A 17290-nucleotide genomic window follows, 5' to 3' on the forward strand; every position below is an offset into this window, starting at 1 on the left:
GTCTAGTTTCTTGCAGTTACTGCCATCTTCCCATTATTAACACTGCAGAATAAGGCAAATCTTTTGCCTGCGCTTCAAAAAATATATATTTTCACATACAGGAACAAATAGATTCGACAATATTTCACTTGACGAGATTCTGTCTAAAAGTTTGAAAAAATGAGAATACAGATTCACTTTCAGAATTACAAGGCTGTCTAGTACCTGTCCAATCCCACTTATGTACACGGGCGTAAAGTGTTAACTACTTAACCTAGCAATTAACACGACCCCAAGGGGTTTATGTTAGGTAAGCAAGAACAATATTTACTAGATAAAACGTAGCCTGAATCCTATAGCTAGCATTCGTGAGCCTCCGGTCGCGGTCACAAAATAACCAAAACATGACATGGTTCCTAGGATTACATTTTTGGGGGACAGATCAGGACGAGCATTCATTTATTGAGCATCAGGATTACAAGCTATTACAGAGAGGCAGATTACAAGAAAAATACAGATCTTGATCCGTATCCACCGCTAATTAGCTGTCAAAAACAAAGATGCAGCGGACACATCTGCAGTCGTGAGTACAACCACATCCGGAAAACTTAAGACATTCGTGGTAAGCTCCTTCCTTGATGTCAGTATCTATATACTCCCTCCGTCCGAAAAAACTTGTCTCAAGCTTATCCCTCAAATGGATGTATCTAGAGCACTAACTTGGTGCTAGATACATCCACTTGAGGGACAAGCTTTTCCGGACGGAGGGAGTACATATATAAGCATCAAGAGCGCCTTAATCAGCTGCCCCTTTTCACTTCTCCAGCAGGTCTACGGAAGGTAGACAGTACAATGCATGTGCGAATTATACTCTGCTATGAAGCGTGAACTTTGACCGAAGGGCGGTTCGGGTGCAACAGCAAGGCCTCCTTGAACGCGTCCTTGGTATCCTTAGTATTGGAGACTCCATACACTTTGATCTCCTGGAGGGGTAACAAGTGCTCCATGCCGACTGGTACAGTGCCACCCCAGTGAGACGCACCGATCCAGAGTCTTCGTAAACTGGGCATAGCACCTGCCTCGAAGCCTAGGTATGCTGTAGTGTCTTTACTAGACCGGATATCTAGGAACTCCAGAACTGGGAATAGCCCTGTGCCTAACATAGCTCTTTCATCAGGGATTTCACATGCTTTGAATTCGAGGTGGGCGAGGGAGGGAAGCTCTCCAAGCAGATGAAAATCCTGAGTTGATGTCCCTTCAACATACAGCTCAAGGAAGCGCAGGCAATGGAGACCACACAACCATTTTGGAACCCTCCATAACCGCCAAAAAGGCAATTCAAGACGCTCAATATGTTGAAAAGGATTGGATAATGAGCCAAGCTGCTGCCTGTCCTCACGCTCATAATGATCGCCAGAGATTACAAGAGATTCAAGGTTATAAAGCTTTCCAATGGAGCAAGCCAAAGCATCAACTTTTGGCAACCCCAAAGCAACTTCTGGCAACCCCAAACTAAAAATATGCAGTTCCCTCAGATTGGTCAGCTCGCTGAGACCCATAAAACACTTCAGCGAGCTATTTTCCATGTCAAGCCCTCGCAGGGTGTGCAGTGATTTCATATTCTCGATACCTTCAGGCAACTCTGTCCAATCTGGAAGAACTAGACAGGACAGGCGGGGCAAATGAACTATATCTGAAGGGATGCTCTTTATCAGTTCACAATCATATATGTCCAGCGTCTCCAAGTAAACAAGCTCACCAAGTTCAATAGGGAGCTCTATCTTCGAAGCTCTAACCATCACACACCTAAGCAGAAACAATTGGCTAGCAGCGGTGAGGTCAACTACCTCCTCCTCATTAAAAATGATTAGCACCCTGAGGTACTTGAACCACAAAAGAGGGAGTATAGTGTTCTCGAACAGTAATGATCGAACTTGTGACAGCCTAGTAGAAATAGCAGTGTCGTATGTTGCTCCACCAACAGCCATGAAGCACAGGGATAATCGGCGAACCTTGTATTTGCAGAGATGCAGCAGTCTTGTCATGTCCTCAGAATTGTATGCCACACTTACAAAATTATCTTCTACACACTTGCTTAGGATCAAATCAAGCATCATGTCGTGTACTCTGCAACACAACACCTCTCCATACTCATTTTCATCATTTTCTGCCGGCTGAATCATGCTTCTATTGATAAGCTCATTGAAATAACTCCTGCCGACATGCTCCAAATCTGGTCCATGCAAACTGCTGACAAAGCCTTCACCTATCCATTGTTTAACCAGATAATCCCGTGGAATGATGTGATCCTCAGAATACATACCAAGGTACAGAAAACATGGCCGGAGATGAAGAGGAAGATGTGTGTAGCTAAGGTTTAATACACTATTCATCTCTTTCAATGAAGGATTTGTGGCAGAATGGGCACCCAGAGATTTCCTTATGCTCTCCCAGTGTTTCTTTGATCTCACTTGAGTAGCTAGTAGGCTAGCTATAGTGACAATTGCAAGCGGCATACCACCACACTTCTTCAGAATTTCAGCCGCAACTTCTTTAAGATGGGGTGGACAAACAACTTCAGACCCAAATACTCTATTGGAGAATAACATTCTTGAGTTCTCATCACTGAGGGGCTTCATTGTGTAAATGCACTCACGGTCATTATGACAGGCCATGCCAGCCACATCTTCCACTCGTGTGGTTATAATTATTCTACTCCCATTTCCATTTTCTGGAAAAGCACAACTAATAGTATTCCATGCTGATTGATCCCACAAGTCATCAACTACAATAAGGTACCTGTTGAAATGTTTGCACATGGTTATATTGTAGCAGGATATGACTACGTTGAAAAAAGAAGCATACAAAATAAAAACAAACTTGATGTAAGCATATCTATTGCTCGGATGGTTGGTCCCTCCCTCTCTCCCCCTCTCCCTCCCTCCCACCCTCCCTCACAAGACTCTTCCAATAAACATCTTAGCAATTTTTTTACACTGAGTGAAAAAAGTACAATACTTCAATCAATTTTTTCCAAAGATGTATAGCATGGGATCTGCTAAAGAAACATTATAGAATAGCACCCTTTGATGAGAGATATGAGCAAGAGGCTACAAGAAAACTTGTGTTTTCAGAATTATATGAAGCCAGTAAAGAAACAAAAAATCCATTGGTATTTGAATCCAAGTACCCGGGAAAAAGGCAACGTTTCTGCTCCAACATGTTTTCTAATTTTGAATCTATATCACAAACGTAAAAACAAGAAAAAAGTCAAACTTCCCACATGCATGGACAAACAAGCATAACCAGAACATGCACGGACCAATTACTTGCTACTTCATTTTTTTTTGAGAAAACGCAAATAGCCTTTGCGTTTCATTGCATTGGAAAGAGAGGGAATTTACATCCTCCTAGGAGGCAGGTTTACACAGCCGTCAGGGGCTCAGTGGACATCCCAGGATGATGGCAAAACGACCCTGAGCCCTTGAGCTCCGGCCTTTGCCCAACATCGGGCCTCGTCCTTGATCCTGTCAACTAGCTCACTGAGTGAGGGCTAACATGGTAAAAAACGCACACATTCCTATGCTTCCAAAGCATCCACGGCACCAAGAGCGCCACGGATTTCAGCGCCTTGTGTAGCGTTGGTGGTGTGGACTCCTTCGCACGCAGCCACCAGTCCATGAGCGAGTCGTCATGCTCGGGCGTCGGCGCGGGCAAGCATAACCAAGATAGGGCCTCATGCCATGTCTACCTAGTGAATGGGCATGTGAGCATCAAGTGCCTGATCGTCTCTGGTTCTTGGTCACACAGAAGGCACAACGGGTGGTGCTGCAGGCCGCAGCGTGCGAGCCGCTCCGCGGTCCAGCAGCGATCTTGACATGCCAGCCAATGAAAAAACTTCACTTTAGGTGGTGCCCAGCTCCTCCAAATGAGCTTCCAGGAGTGGCAGCCCGTCGCTCCCTCGAAGGTTGCCCGGTAGCAAGACCGGGCAGTGTATGTGCCATTGGTGGTCCAGCTCCAAAGCAGCTTGTCCGGCTCGTTGGACAGTTCGACGTGCTGCACCAAGTGCCAAAGCTTTAGGTACTGTCTGATCTCGGGAAGGCCGAGCAGCCCTTGGATGTCACGCGCCCAGCGATTACCGGTCATGGTCTCCGCCACCGTTATCGACTTCCGGCGCTGCTTGGGGATGCACTGAAAGAGCATGGGCGCGAGCTCGCTGACGGATTGGCCACCGAGCCAGCAATCCTCCCAAAAAGGGCGGTCCTGCCGTCCCCAATGGACATGGTCGTGGAAGCATAAAAGAGCGCGTGCTCCTCCGAAGTAAATTGCAGGTCCAGCCCCTGCCATGCTCGATCGGTGTCTGTGTGCGCAAGCCATAGCCAACGCAGCCGTAGCGAGAGCCCGGTGCGCTCAAGGTCCCGGACGCCCAAGCCGCCATATTTGAGCGGTCGGCAGACCCGGCGCCAGTTCACGTGGCAATGACCACCGTGGGCATCCATGCGCCGGCCCAAAGAAACCCACGCTGAGTCTTCTCAAGTTGCTTCAACGTTTTCTTTGGGGGCGCGAGCGCGAGTAGTTGATGAATCGGTATCGCGCTGAGCACCGACTTGACGAGCGCCAGCCGTCCGGCCTTGTTCATCAGCCATGCCTTCCAGGAAGGGAGCCGGCCCGCCACCACGTCGACGAGGGGTTGCAACTGGGTCGCGGAGGGGCGGCGGGTGGTGAGCGGGATGCCCAGATAGGTGACCGGCAGGGTCGCGACGGGGCACCCAAGCAGCTCTAACAGCCCCACAACAGAATCATCGCCGTGTATAACCGTGGCCGAGCTCTTGGTGTAATTCACCCGGAGCCCAGACGCCATGCCGAGCACGTCCAGGATGCCTTTGACAGCGGATATGTCCTCAGGAGTGGCGTGGCAAAAGAGCATCACGTCGTCGTAGTAGAGAGAGATCGTCGGGATGGCGCGACAGGGGTCTAGTTGCTGGAGGATGCCTGTCTGGAGGGCGCGACACATCAGCCTCCCAAGTGTGTCCACCGCCAGCACGAAGAGCTGTGGGGAGGTGGAGTGGCCTTGCCTCAGCCCGCGGCGGTGCCAGATCGGCGGGTCGGGGGCTCCGTTGAGCATGACACGAGTGCTCGCTGAGGACAGCAAAATGGCCAGCCACTCCCTGAATCGGTCCCCAAACCCATACTAGCGCAACACCTCGAAGAGGAAGGGCCAGGAGATGGAGTTGAAGGCACATGTGAGGTCGAGTTTGAGCATGATCCTGGGTGCGCCAAGTTGATGCATCATCTTGAGGGATTGCCGGACTAGAATGAAATTGCCGTGGAGGCTACGTCCGGCGATGAACGCGTTCTGGTTGCGGCTGACAGGGGTGTCAAGCTTGGGAGCGGGGCGCAATGACAGGACCTTCACGGAGATCTTGGCCACTATGTGGATCAGATAGATCGGCCGGTAGTCGCCGAGCTTGTGGGCTTCCGCGCATTTGGGAAGCAAGGTCAACATCGCTTGGTTGAGCTTGCCGAACCCGCGCCCTCGCAGTGCGTAAAGCGGCTCGAAAACGCTCCAGATGTCTTGCCGGATGATGCTCTAGCAAGCACGCAGGAACGCCGGGGTGAAGCCCTCCAGTCCGAGCGCTTTGTGCGCCGGCATGCGTGTGACCGCCTCCCATATCGCCTGAGGGGTGCGTTGAGGTATGCGAGGTCACTGGGGGCGATAAGCTGGGAAAGATCCAGGGTGCACTCCCGGTCAACGGTGGTGCCCAGCAAGCCATCAAAGTGCATGAAAGCTGCGTTGGCCATCTCCTTGTGATCTGTGAGCACCTACCCGTCCACGACAAGGCTATGCACGCGATTCTTCTGCCGTCGGTAGAAGCATTGCCGGTGGAAGAAGCTCATGTTGGCGCAAATTTAAGATAGTAGCCATTGAAAATGACTATAAAACATAAGTAATTACCTTTTATCTGTGAGATACTTCTTTAGCTCTTCAATGATGTCGTCAAACCCGTAATCGTGAGTAGAGACACTTATCCCAAGTTTCAGTTGTAGGCGATTGAGAAGCACTCTCAAATCAGGCCTCTGTGAAACTGAAAATAATGCCACACAATCAAAATGCCCTTTGATTTTGTCAAACACCTGTTTGGCAAGTGTAGTTTTACCCAGGCCTCCAAAACCAACAACGGACACAACCTTTAGTTTTTTCTGAGTATTCATCAACCAACTGATAACCTCTTCTCTAGGGCCTTCAATGCCCACAAGGTTGGCCGCCTCCTGGTAGACCGCTCGCAAACGAGTGTCGACAGCCACATGGCCAAAGCTAGGCTTGCAATCATCAATCTTGTAACTCTCACGTCGAGCATTTGCTTCTACCGCAAGAGTCCTAAGCTCTTCCATCTGGTTGGAAATTTGATGAAGCTCGCACAACCTTTTGTGAAGTTCAGCAGCCTCCCAGAAAAAGCCTACCTCAACATCCTCAACCCCGAATTGGCGGATGAAGTCATCAATGCAATTTTCCATGTCGTAGGAAATCTCTCTGAGATCATCCCTCCAAATTTTTACACCTGGAGCAAGCTCATTCATGAGCTCCGGCAGCTCAAGAGCAGCGTGTATGGCGCTCAACTCCTTCTTAAGGAACGACGCCTGCTTCCTTACCTCTTTGCGCTTATTGTACTCATCGTTGATGAAAGTGGTAAGCTTGCCACTAAGGGTGCTCATCACCCTGGTCGCCAAACTCATAGTTGATGCCCTCCTCTTCTTCTGTTGGCTCACTATGCCATCCTCCTGCTCCACCTCCAGTGAGGATGGTTGCAGTTGGAATGGTGCAACATAATCATCCATCAACTTTAGTTCATCCACCAACCCGGAGAAGCTTGTCTACAACAATAATGAACAGAAGATTAGGATAAAGCACTAAACAACACTTATTGTACTTATCGCCCATGAACGTGGTATGCTTGCCAGTGAGGGTGATCACCCCGGTCACCACACTAACGGTTGATACCTTTCTCTTCTTCTCTTGGCTCACTTTGCCATCCTCCTGTTCAACCTCCAGTGCCGAAGGTTGCAGTTGGGATGGTGCAGCAGAATCGCCCATCAACCTCAGCTCATCCGCCATCTTGGAGAAGCTTATCTGCAACAAAAATGAAAACAAGGTTAGGAGTAATAACTAAATAGCGCCCATTGTACTCGTCGCTCATGGTAAGCTTGCCACTGAGGGTACTCATCACCCCAGTCACCACACTCACGGTTGATGCCTTCCTCTTCCTCTCTTGGCTCGCTTTGCCACCCTCCTGCTCCACTTCCAGCGTTGATGGTTGCTGCTGGGATGGTGTAGCAGAATCATCCATCAACTTCAGCTCATCCATCCGCTTGGAGGCAAGTCTTATCTGGAACAAAATGAAAACAAGGTTAGGAGGCTAAAATTTCTGGTGGATCATATACATTTACTTGAGTGATTGTACCTGCCCTTCTGTAGAGGTAGCTACATCACTTGTAACAGACCAGTTCGAAATTTCCGCTTCATCTAGTATTCCATGGATGATAGACCATGTAGCAGGCCTGTTCCGGGGGTCATAGTTCCTGCATTTTATCCCTATCTCAGCACATAACTTTACTTCTTCCAGTGATGTATGACTCTTTGATGTCCCAAACTTGTCCGTCCAACTTTCAACTACCTGACAATTTGACAACCGTAGTGAGTTACAAAAAAGGACAACAATCATTTTAGAACAGAAAAACAAAAACACCCAGCCATATTGATTTGGGACTGGAGACCAAATGCAAGGAACCCTACCACAGCCAATTTCGAATTTCTAACTTGATCAATTTTAGTGTTATTAATCTTTTGATGCAGATAATGACTTCAAAAATCAGAATCATCTTCATTTATGTTTTTTTGTGTGTGGAAGATCGCTACAAAGACAACATTCATATCTTGTCATTTGCAAAAACTATCGTTATTTAGATACTCTGATTGAATATGTCTTGAACTCTTGTTTACCAACACTCTGGTTTCCGCTAAACATGTTGGAACCTCGTATATAATGTAATTACCTCCTTAACATCGGAGCATTCCTTTTGTCCCATAAGAATATCCATTATTATAGCACCCAAACTATATACGTCTGTCTTGAAGGTGATTTCTCCCTTATTAAAGAATTCTGGTGCCATATATCCCCTGCATAGAAATGGTATAGTTTGTTTGATTAATGTATAAACTGTATACAAAAAAGTTGGTAGATGACCGATAAAAAAATAAGTTCTCAAATAGAATTGCTAGCTTACATTGTCCCAAACTTGTTTTCAGTGATATCCCGACTCTGGCTTTCACTTAAGTGTCGCGATAGTCCAAAATCCGCAATTTTGGGAATCATGTTATCATCCAATAGTACATTCTGAGGTTTGAGGTCCCTGTGAATAATACGGTGCTGGTGAAGATAATGTATGCCCTCACAGATCCCCTTGATTATTTGATAACGTGTGCTCCAATGAAGTCCACAAGATGCATCTATGAAGAGTATACAATACAACAAATAGTTAGTACCATATGTAGTCGTATAAGAAGTCCAACGAAAGGAAAAGGGGCCTACTTAATTGTTTGCCCATTTTGCAAAGCCAATATACTAACAAGTTCAAAGAAATTTGTCGGTGCACCTATTTCTTTGGAGCACTGCTATGCATATGATACTTCTCCATACGATTTTGGTATGATTGATCAAATCACCGTTAGATTACATCATCTTCCTCATCAGAGCCATTCATAGTTAAACATCGCGTGAAAGAACTTTCGTATGCAGAGTAGCTCCGATTTATTGAAAAAATCAGGTTCAAAGATGTGGGTTTGCCAACATATTGGCTTCGCAAATTGAGATTCTCAGTCTTTTCTGTTGATCACTCGTGTTAACGTATAATGTGCTGCCTAGTCTCTTTCATCAGATCGGTCTTTTGATTGCATTGGCTAGAGCATGCACTTCTACATGGTATCAGGCCGATCGGTCCTCTCCTGCCAAGAACTCGATCTCAACACCTAATCCTCCTCAGCACGGTCGCTTCCCTCAGCCCCCACCCTCCCGATCACCATGAACGCCGACGATCTGAAAAAGCTCGAAGAGGAGCTAAAGAACCGCGAGTCTATCGTGCAGGCTCGCGAAGAACTCAAGCGCCTTGATGAGGAGAAGGGAAAAACTGTCCTCATCCCCTCTCCTGCACCCTCCTCCTATGCTGCCTCCATCAAGACCTATGTCCCCATCACTCTCGATCTTCAAGACTCCAACTACGTCAAGTAGCGTGAGCTGTTTCACGTCGCCCTCGGACGCTATGGCCTCTCCAACCACATCATCGGCGACGCTGCCGCCACCCCCTCTGACACTTCGCCTACCTCAGATTGGGGGCGCGAGGACTACACCGTGCTCTCCTGGATCTATGGCTCGATCTCTCTCGAGCTGTTCGGCATCATCATGGCGCCAGGATCCTCCGCTCGACAGATATGGGACGCCATCGCCAATCTGTTCCACGTCAACAAGAAGAGTCGCGCCCTTGCTCTCGATGCTGAATTCCGCAACACTCCCTAAGGCGACATGACGATCTCCGAGTATTGCGCCAAGCTGAAGAATCTTTCTGATGCCCTTGCCGACGTGGGGCAGACTGTCTCCGACGAGACCCTCGTCCTCACCCTGTTACGCGGCCTCAACGAGCAGTATGCACACCTGCGTACTTTTCTTCCGTTTCAGGTGCCGTTCCCTTCCTTCCTGCAGACTAGATCAGCACTAGTTCTTGAGGAAGCACAGAAGAAGACGGACGCCAAGAACGCTACTGCCACGGCTCTTTGGGCTAGCGGCAACAGCATTCTTCCAAGCGCCGGTGGCGAGCGCGCACCTTCCGGGGGCGCAGGACGAGGCAGCTCCGTCTCCTTCAACAGCAACGGCCAAGGCTACCGCGGCGGCGGCGGCGGCGGCGGCGGCGGCGGCGGCGGTAGCGGCGGCTGTGGACGTGGCCACAGCGGACGCGGCCGTGGACGCAGTGAACCATGGATGTTCAATCCGTGGACAGGGCTGCCAACTCGTGCAGGCCACGCCCAACACCCGGCGCCGTCCCAGCCTCAACCATGGCAGCAGACACGTGCATGGCGTGCTCCAGCTCCAGGACTCCTTGGTCCTCGTCCTACAAGCACTTCTCAAGCATATGCAGCATATGCTCCAGCAGCTGGCTATACCAACACGCAGCTACAGCAGGCGCCACCTCCTCTCAATTTCCAGCAGCAACAGCTCGACCCCGCGCTCGTCACCGCCCTGAATAACATGCACTTCCCCAACAACGAATGGTACATGGATTCCGGCGCTTCCTCCCATATGGCATCCGATCCGGGTAAACTTCAATCTCTCACACCCTCCTCCGCTCACACAGTAACCGTTGGCAACGGCGCATCTCTTCCCATTACTCATATTGGTTCCCAAACACTTGCATCTCTCTCTAAACCTCTCTATCTTCGTAATATTCTTGTTGTTCCCAACATTATCAAAAATCTCGTATCTGTTCGTCAATTTACCATTGATAATTATTGTTCTATTGAATTTGATCCCTTCGGTTTTTCTGTGAAGGCCCTTCCATCCAGGACCGTGATTCTTCGATGCAATAGCTCCGGACCACTCTACCCTCTCCACCAACCAGCACTTGCTGAAGCTCACGCCATCATCGCCTCCACCTCGCTTTGGCATCGTCGACTTGGACACCCCGGCGATCACACCATGTCACGTCTTCATAGCTCGCAGCATATTTCTTTCAATAAAGGAGGGCCTCCCCTCTGTCATGCATGTCAGTTAGGCAAACATGTTAGGCTACCATTTTATGCTTCTCAAACTTCTACTACTCGCCCGTTTGAAATAATTCATTGTGATTTATGGACATCCCCGGTCCCTAGCACTTCTGGTTTTTGTTATTTTCTTATCATCGTCGATGACTATACACATTATTTTTGGAGCTTTCCCCTACGCAAAAAGTCTGATGTTTATGCCACCTTCACTGCCTTTCACGCCTACGGTCGTACCCAATTTAATCTTTCTATTTCTGCACTCCAATGTGACAATGGTCGAGAATTTGAAAACTCTAAACTAAATACATTCTGCACCACCCATGGCATTCTTTTTCGCCTATCTTGTCCTTACACCTCCCAGCAAAACGGTACTGCCGAGCGAGCAATCCGTACAACTAATGACGTCATTCGCACACTTCTCTTCCAAGCCTCCATGCCACCATCTCTTTGGGCCGAAGCCCTCCATACCGCCACCTACCTCATAAACATTCACCCTACAGCCGCACGTAAATTTTCAACACCATATACCCTGCTATTCGGCCTCTCTCCATCTTACAATGACCTTCGAGTATTCGGTTGTCTTTGCTACCCTAACACATCCTCCACTTCCCCTAATAAGCTCAGCGCCCGCTCAACTAAACGTGTTTTTCTTGGTTATCCTACACGTCATCGTGGGTACCGCTGCCTTGATCTCACAACCCGGCGTATCATTATCTCGCGTCACGTTATCTTTGACGAGACCACATTTCCCTATGCACCTGAATCCTCTCCTACACCAGCATCACCACCCCCTGCTCTATTCGATCCACCACCAGCCCCTCAATACGTGCACCACCCAGCAGCTCATGCTCGAACACCAAGCACTCCACTCAATTCATCTCTCCATGTACCAGCTGCCCAACCCACTATGCATGCACCCGTTATGCATGGTTTTCCCGGCCACACTTCCCAAAGCATCCAAACAGCCACGCCTAGCTCGCCTCCTCCCGCCTCTCCACCACTAGAGGGTCCTACATCTCCAGCCGAACCACCATCTGTAAGTTCTCTGTCTCAAACGCAATCTGCTACACTTCCGTCTGAATCAACTACACATCCAGCGCCACCACTTCATCGTACATGCTCAGTAACCGGCCGGCTTCCACCACCAATTGATCGCCTTAATTTATCAGTCATCACAACCTCTCCCATTCCGCACAACTATCTCACAGCCCTACGTGATCCCTCTTGGCGACACGCCATGCAGGAAGAATTCGACGCTCTCACAATCAATCGAACTTGGCAATTAGTTCCTCCCCCTTTAGGTGCTAATATTGTTAGCGAAAAATGGGTCTTTCGTCACAAATACAATCCCGATGGTTCTCTCTCTCGCCATAAAGCTCGGTGGGTTGTTCGAGGTTTCTCTCAGCAACATGGGGTCGATTTTGACGAGACTTTTAGCCCCGTCGTCAAACCTACGACCATTCGTATTGTTCTTTCTTTAGCTACATCCCACTCCTGGCCGATCCATCAACTAGACGTTAAAAACGCCTTTCTTCATGGTCATCTTGATGAAGTAGTCTACAACCAACAACCATCCGGCTTCGTGGATCCTCAACATCCCACTCATGTCCGTCGTCTTCTCAAATCTCTCTATGGCCTCAAACAGGCACCCCGTGCATGGTTTCAGCGTTTCGCAGCCTTTGCTCGCACAATGGGATTTACTGAGTCCAAGTCTGATGCCTCTCTATTTATCCTTCATCGCAACAATAGCCTAGCCTATCTTCTTCTTTATGTCGACGACATCATTCTCACCGCTTCTACTCACACACTCCTACAGTCTATCATCCAGTCCCTTAGCACCGAATTCTCCATGAAGGATCTCGGCACCCTCCACCACTTCCTTGGTATTTCTGTAACTCGCACCGCCTCTGGTCTTCATCTATCTCAACGCCAATATATTCTCGACATTCTCTCTCGTGCAGGTATGCGCGACTGTCATCCCGTCCAAACTCCTATCGATACCAAGGCCAAATTATCCGCTTCGGTTGGCACTCCCGTCACTGATCCCTCTCTCTACCGGAGTCTTGCAGGAGCTCTTCAGTACGCCACTCTCACTCGTCCCGAAATAGCCTATGCTGTTCAACAAGTTTGCCTTCATATGCATGATCCTAAAGAGCCTCACTTCCATCTAATTAAACGCATTCTTCGATACCTCAAAGGTACTCTCCATCATGGTCTTCTCATACACTCTTCTTCATCCCATTCTCTCACTGCCTACTCCTGGCCGATCCATCAACTAGACGTTAAAAACGCCTTTCTTCATGGTCATCTTGATGAAGTAGTCTACAGCCAACAACCATCCGGCTTCGTGGATCCTCAACATCCCACTCATGTTCGTCGTCTTCTCAAATCTCTCTATGGCCTCAAACAGGCACCCCGTGCATGGTTTCAGCGTTTCGCAGCCTTTGCTCGCACAATGGGATTTATTGAGTCCAAGTCTGATGCCTCTCTATTTATCCTTCATCGCAACAATAGCCTAGCCTATCTTCTTCTTTATGTCGACGACATCATTCTCACCGCTTCTACTCACACACTCCTACAGTCTATCATCCAGTCCCTTAGCACCGAATTCGCCATGAAGGATCTCGGCACCCTCCACCACTTCCTTGGTATTTCTGTAACTCGCACTGCCTCTGGTCTTCATCTATCTCAACGCCAATATATTCTCGACATTCTCTCTCGTGCAGGTATGCGCGACTGTCATCCCGTCCAAACTCCTATCGATACCAAGGCCAAATTATCCGCTTCGGTTGGCACTCCCGTCACTGATCCCTCTCTCTACCGGAGTCTTGCAGGAGCTCTTCAGTACGCCACTCTCACTCGTCCCGAAATAGCCTATGTTGTTCAACAAGTTTGCCTTCATATGCATGATCCTAAAGAGCCTCACTTCCATCTAATTAAACGCATTCTTCGATACCTCAAAGGTACTCTCCATCATGGTCTTCTCATACACTCTTCTTCATCCCATTCTCTCACTGCCTACTCCGATGCCGATTGGGCTGGATGCCCGGACACCAGACGTTCGACGTCGGGTTTTTGCTTGTTCCTCGGTGATAATCTTATCTCTTGGTCCTCGCGACGCCAAACAACAGTGTCACGCTCTAGTGCGGAGGCCGAGTACAGAGCTGTTGCAACGGCAGTGGCTGAATCTTGCTGGGTCCGCCAATTACTACATGAACTTCATCGACCTATTGACAGTGCTACCATTGTCTATTGCGATAACGTCAGTGCAGTTTATCTTTCTGCCAATCCGGTTCAACATCGTCGCACGAAGCATATCGAGCTGGACATTCACTTTGTTTGTGAGAAGGTTGCTCTGGGTGCCGTTCGTGTTCTACATGTCCCCTCGTCCTCTCAATTTGCGGACATTTTCACCAAAGGACTACCGACGACATTATTTAATGACTTTCGGACCAGTCTTCACGTCGCTGCTCTCTCGGGTTCAGACTGCGGGGGCGTGTTAGAGCATGACCGGACGGCCGTATCCGGCCGTTCCGATTCTTCCACATCAGCCACGTCCGCTGCTGCTTATCTTGGCCTTCACGCCAAGTCTCATATAGATGGCATGATATCTTATGTACATGGTATCGGAGCCAAGAGGTCTTGAGTTCAAGACCCGGCTGGCGCAATTAAATTGCAGCCCACTTTCGGTCCATGTTTAGGCCTGAGGGAGCCACACGTGAGGGGGAGTGTTAACGTATAATGTGCTGCCTAGTCTCTTCCATCAGATCGGTCTTTTGGTTGCATTGGCTAGAGCATGCACTTCTACAACTCGAGACGACCAAGCTCGATCCGCTGCTCTTTTACAATAAAAGAGAGCACTTAGAGCATCCACAGCATGAGCTTTTTGCTGCCTCTAAAAACACTCACTCCTCTTGAAGACAACCTTCATATATTGCAGCTTGCTGCCTCTAACAAAAGAAAAATCCTAGCATCACCTTTTAGCTTGGAGGCTGCCTCCATCTACTAAAAGAATGGAGCTGACCCCACCTATCATATTATTTATTTGCTTGTCTGCCATGTGTCGATGCCCCTTTTCATCACAAGACACTGTATTTTATTCTATTGTTGGTCCAGTTTAGAGGTTGCACACTGTGTGGTTTTGTACTAAAGTTAGAGACAGTCAATGTGTCCCAGTTTTAGAGACAAGATTGCCTCTAAACACTGCTGATTCCCTTATGTATTCATGACATATTTGTTAGGGCACTCTTCTCTCGGAGGCAAAGAGGATGAGAAATGGTAGTATGCTCAAACAGAAGAGTACATATTTTGTAGCGGTATAAGAATAGAGCTTAACTACTCCCTCCGATCCAAAGAAAGTGGGAAGAGTGGGAACGATAAATGCTCTGGATTAAAGTTGGTAGACATGTACGTACTGCCATATAGGAGTAGTAGAAATGGAAGGAAAGCTATAAGGCTGATGTGATTATTACCGGAGAGATAGGGAGCAAGACACCCTTTGGGCAGGTACTCAAAGCAGAGCAGCCTCTGCCGCTTGGCTACCCACTGAAGCTTCCCGTCGCACAGCCTTCGTAAATACTGCGTCTCGGAGGAATACCCAAGAAATCGCACCGTATTCTTGTGCTTGAGGCCCGCAAGACAGTCAATCTCGCTATCGAAAGTCTTGTCGAGGATCTCGTACCTTTCGAAGAGCTGCTTCACGGCGACGGTGCGACCACTTGGAAGCACTCCCTGCAGGTCGCACGAATCTTTGTTATCAGCTAAATTGCCATTATCAGCTGGTTTGGACTTCAGTTATTTCTGTCTAATTCATTTCAGAGTGGAGGCTATGCCTTTGTTACCTTGTAGACCACTCCGAACCCGCCCCTGCCGATCTCTTGAGCTTCCGAGAAATTTCCTGTGATGGACTTGAGAAGGGAGAAAGGTATATCAACTGGATCCATGGTTTCATCGACCAACGCCTTCTCCAGGGCAGCAATTTCTTCACTGTCTTGGACCCCGTCCGTCATGTCGGTGTTGGACAAGACGACTCGGCCTGATCCACTTTGATCTAAGAATGAATGAATGAATGAATGTTGTCCTCAAGCATAATTAATGTTGTGCACTAGCCGTACTTGAATGGAAATACGGAAAAACATCTCTATCAGAAATCCGCAAGGGGCGGGTGTTTTCTCCACTGCCATGCAGCAAGCATCGAAGAAAAATGGGATACCTTGATCAGATCTACTGTGGAATACTAATCTACAATCCATCCGTTCCTAAATATTTGTCTTTTTAGAGATTTCAAATGACTACCATATACGGATGTATATAGACAAATTTTAAAGTGTAGATTCACTCATTTTGCTCCGTATGTAGTCACTTGTTGAAATCTCTAGAAAGACAAATATTTAGGAACGGAGGGAGTAGAACTAACTAACTGAGGATCAGTATCAGTCCCGTGATCCCGTCACCGCCGGCTCTTACCTTTATCTGCTAGAGATCGAGGCGGCGCCGGCCAGGTCTTCAGAGCTCGTATAGCGAAGAGATCTCTACGGTTACAGGATCGCCTTGTGACCTGCTGGAGGCGTCGCCCTCGCCGGAGAAGAACTTGACGGGAAGGGTGGGGTGGTGGTAGGTAGAGGCCGAGGGGGAGAAAGGCTGTGCGGACAATGGAGGAAGGAAGACCAGGCTTGATTGATCAAGAGTATGCGGACGGAGACGTGTGAGTGCTGCCTGCTGCGGGCGTACTCGTCTCTAGCTGTTGGAGCATGTGAATGGTGTATTCGTTCGTTGATGCTCCGCGTGGGACAAGGGTAGCAGGTACATGTTTCCTAGTTTAATGTGTGCCGCGTAGATGGGTATACTTCTATACTGCATGTTGATCGCTAGCTTTAATTTGTTCTGGAAAAAACAGTTTCTTGGTTCAAACATCTCTGTCACCTGGTTCTTGTTATGCATTTTAATCAGACGTCATTAGCCACTGGCCGGACGCTCAAACCAATGTGTGTGGCAGTTGGGTGAACTTGTAGTGACATGGCCAATTTTTAATGTGGGTGAAATTGTAGTGTCATGGGCGGAAATTTCCTACTAACAAACAAGTGTGTTAGTTCAGTGCGTGATCACTCTCAGTTATTATTTACTTGGATGAATTGGTCGTTAGTGCCCACTTGCGAGATGCTCAACTGTATTGTAATGTTTTTTTTTTCAAAAGGAAACGAAGAATTGTTGATAGCCGTTGGACGGAAACAGTCACCCTGATGATGCACTGAGAACAAAGTGCAGGAAACAGCGGGTACACCTAATGCTCAGTTATGTAAGTATACTCTCACCGGAGCCCCCTCTGGTTTGTGGAAGATCAGAGATATGTATGTATGCATGCATGCATGGTTCAGTTTACTCCTAAGAGAAAATTGGTTAACTATTTATAAAGAAGGGGAGTAATCAACCACAACACCCAAGGCAAGCTTCAACAAAGCAGAGGAATCCTAAAAAAACAAGTTTATTTAGACCTCCATTCCTAGC

The 17290-nt window shown here is 48.2% G+C and overlaps 1 protein-coding gene across 1 annotated transcript; it reads right to left on the reverse strand.

Annotated features, from left to right (window-relative positions):
- Positions 1-431: 431 nt before the first annotated feature.
- LOC119288239 (disease resistance protein RGA5-like) lies at positions 432-16409 on the reverse strand. The gene is made up of 10 exons (XM_037567873.1): positions 16253-16409; positions 15628-15836; positions 15259-15517; positions 8263-8485; positions 8032-8155; positions 7440-7652; positions 7224-7364; positions 6980-7108; positions 5936-6852; positions 432-2778 (listed from the first exon to the last, which is right to left on the reverse strand). Exons 2-10 carry the CDS (start codon positions 15793-15795, stop codon positions 855-857), a joined length of 4098 nt encoding a protein of 1365 aa, XP_037423770.1. The 5' UTR covers positions 15796-15836; positions 16253-16409; the 3' UTR covers positions 432-854.
- Between the last annotated feature and the right edge of the window lie 881 nt (positions 16410-17290).

Source organism: Triticum dicoccoides, chromosome 4A, assembly GCF_002162155.2.
Source record: "Triticum dicoccoides isolate Atlit2015 ecotype Zavitan chromosome 4A, WEW_v2.0, whole genome shotgun sequence".
NCBI lineage: Eukaryota > Viridiplantae > Streptophyta > Magnoliopsida > Poales > Poaceae > Triticum > Triticum dicoccoides.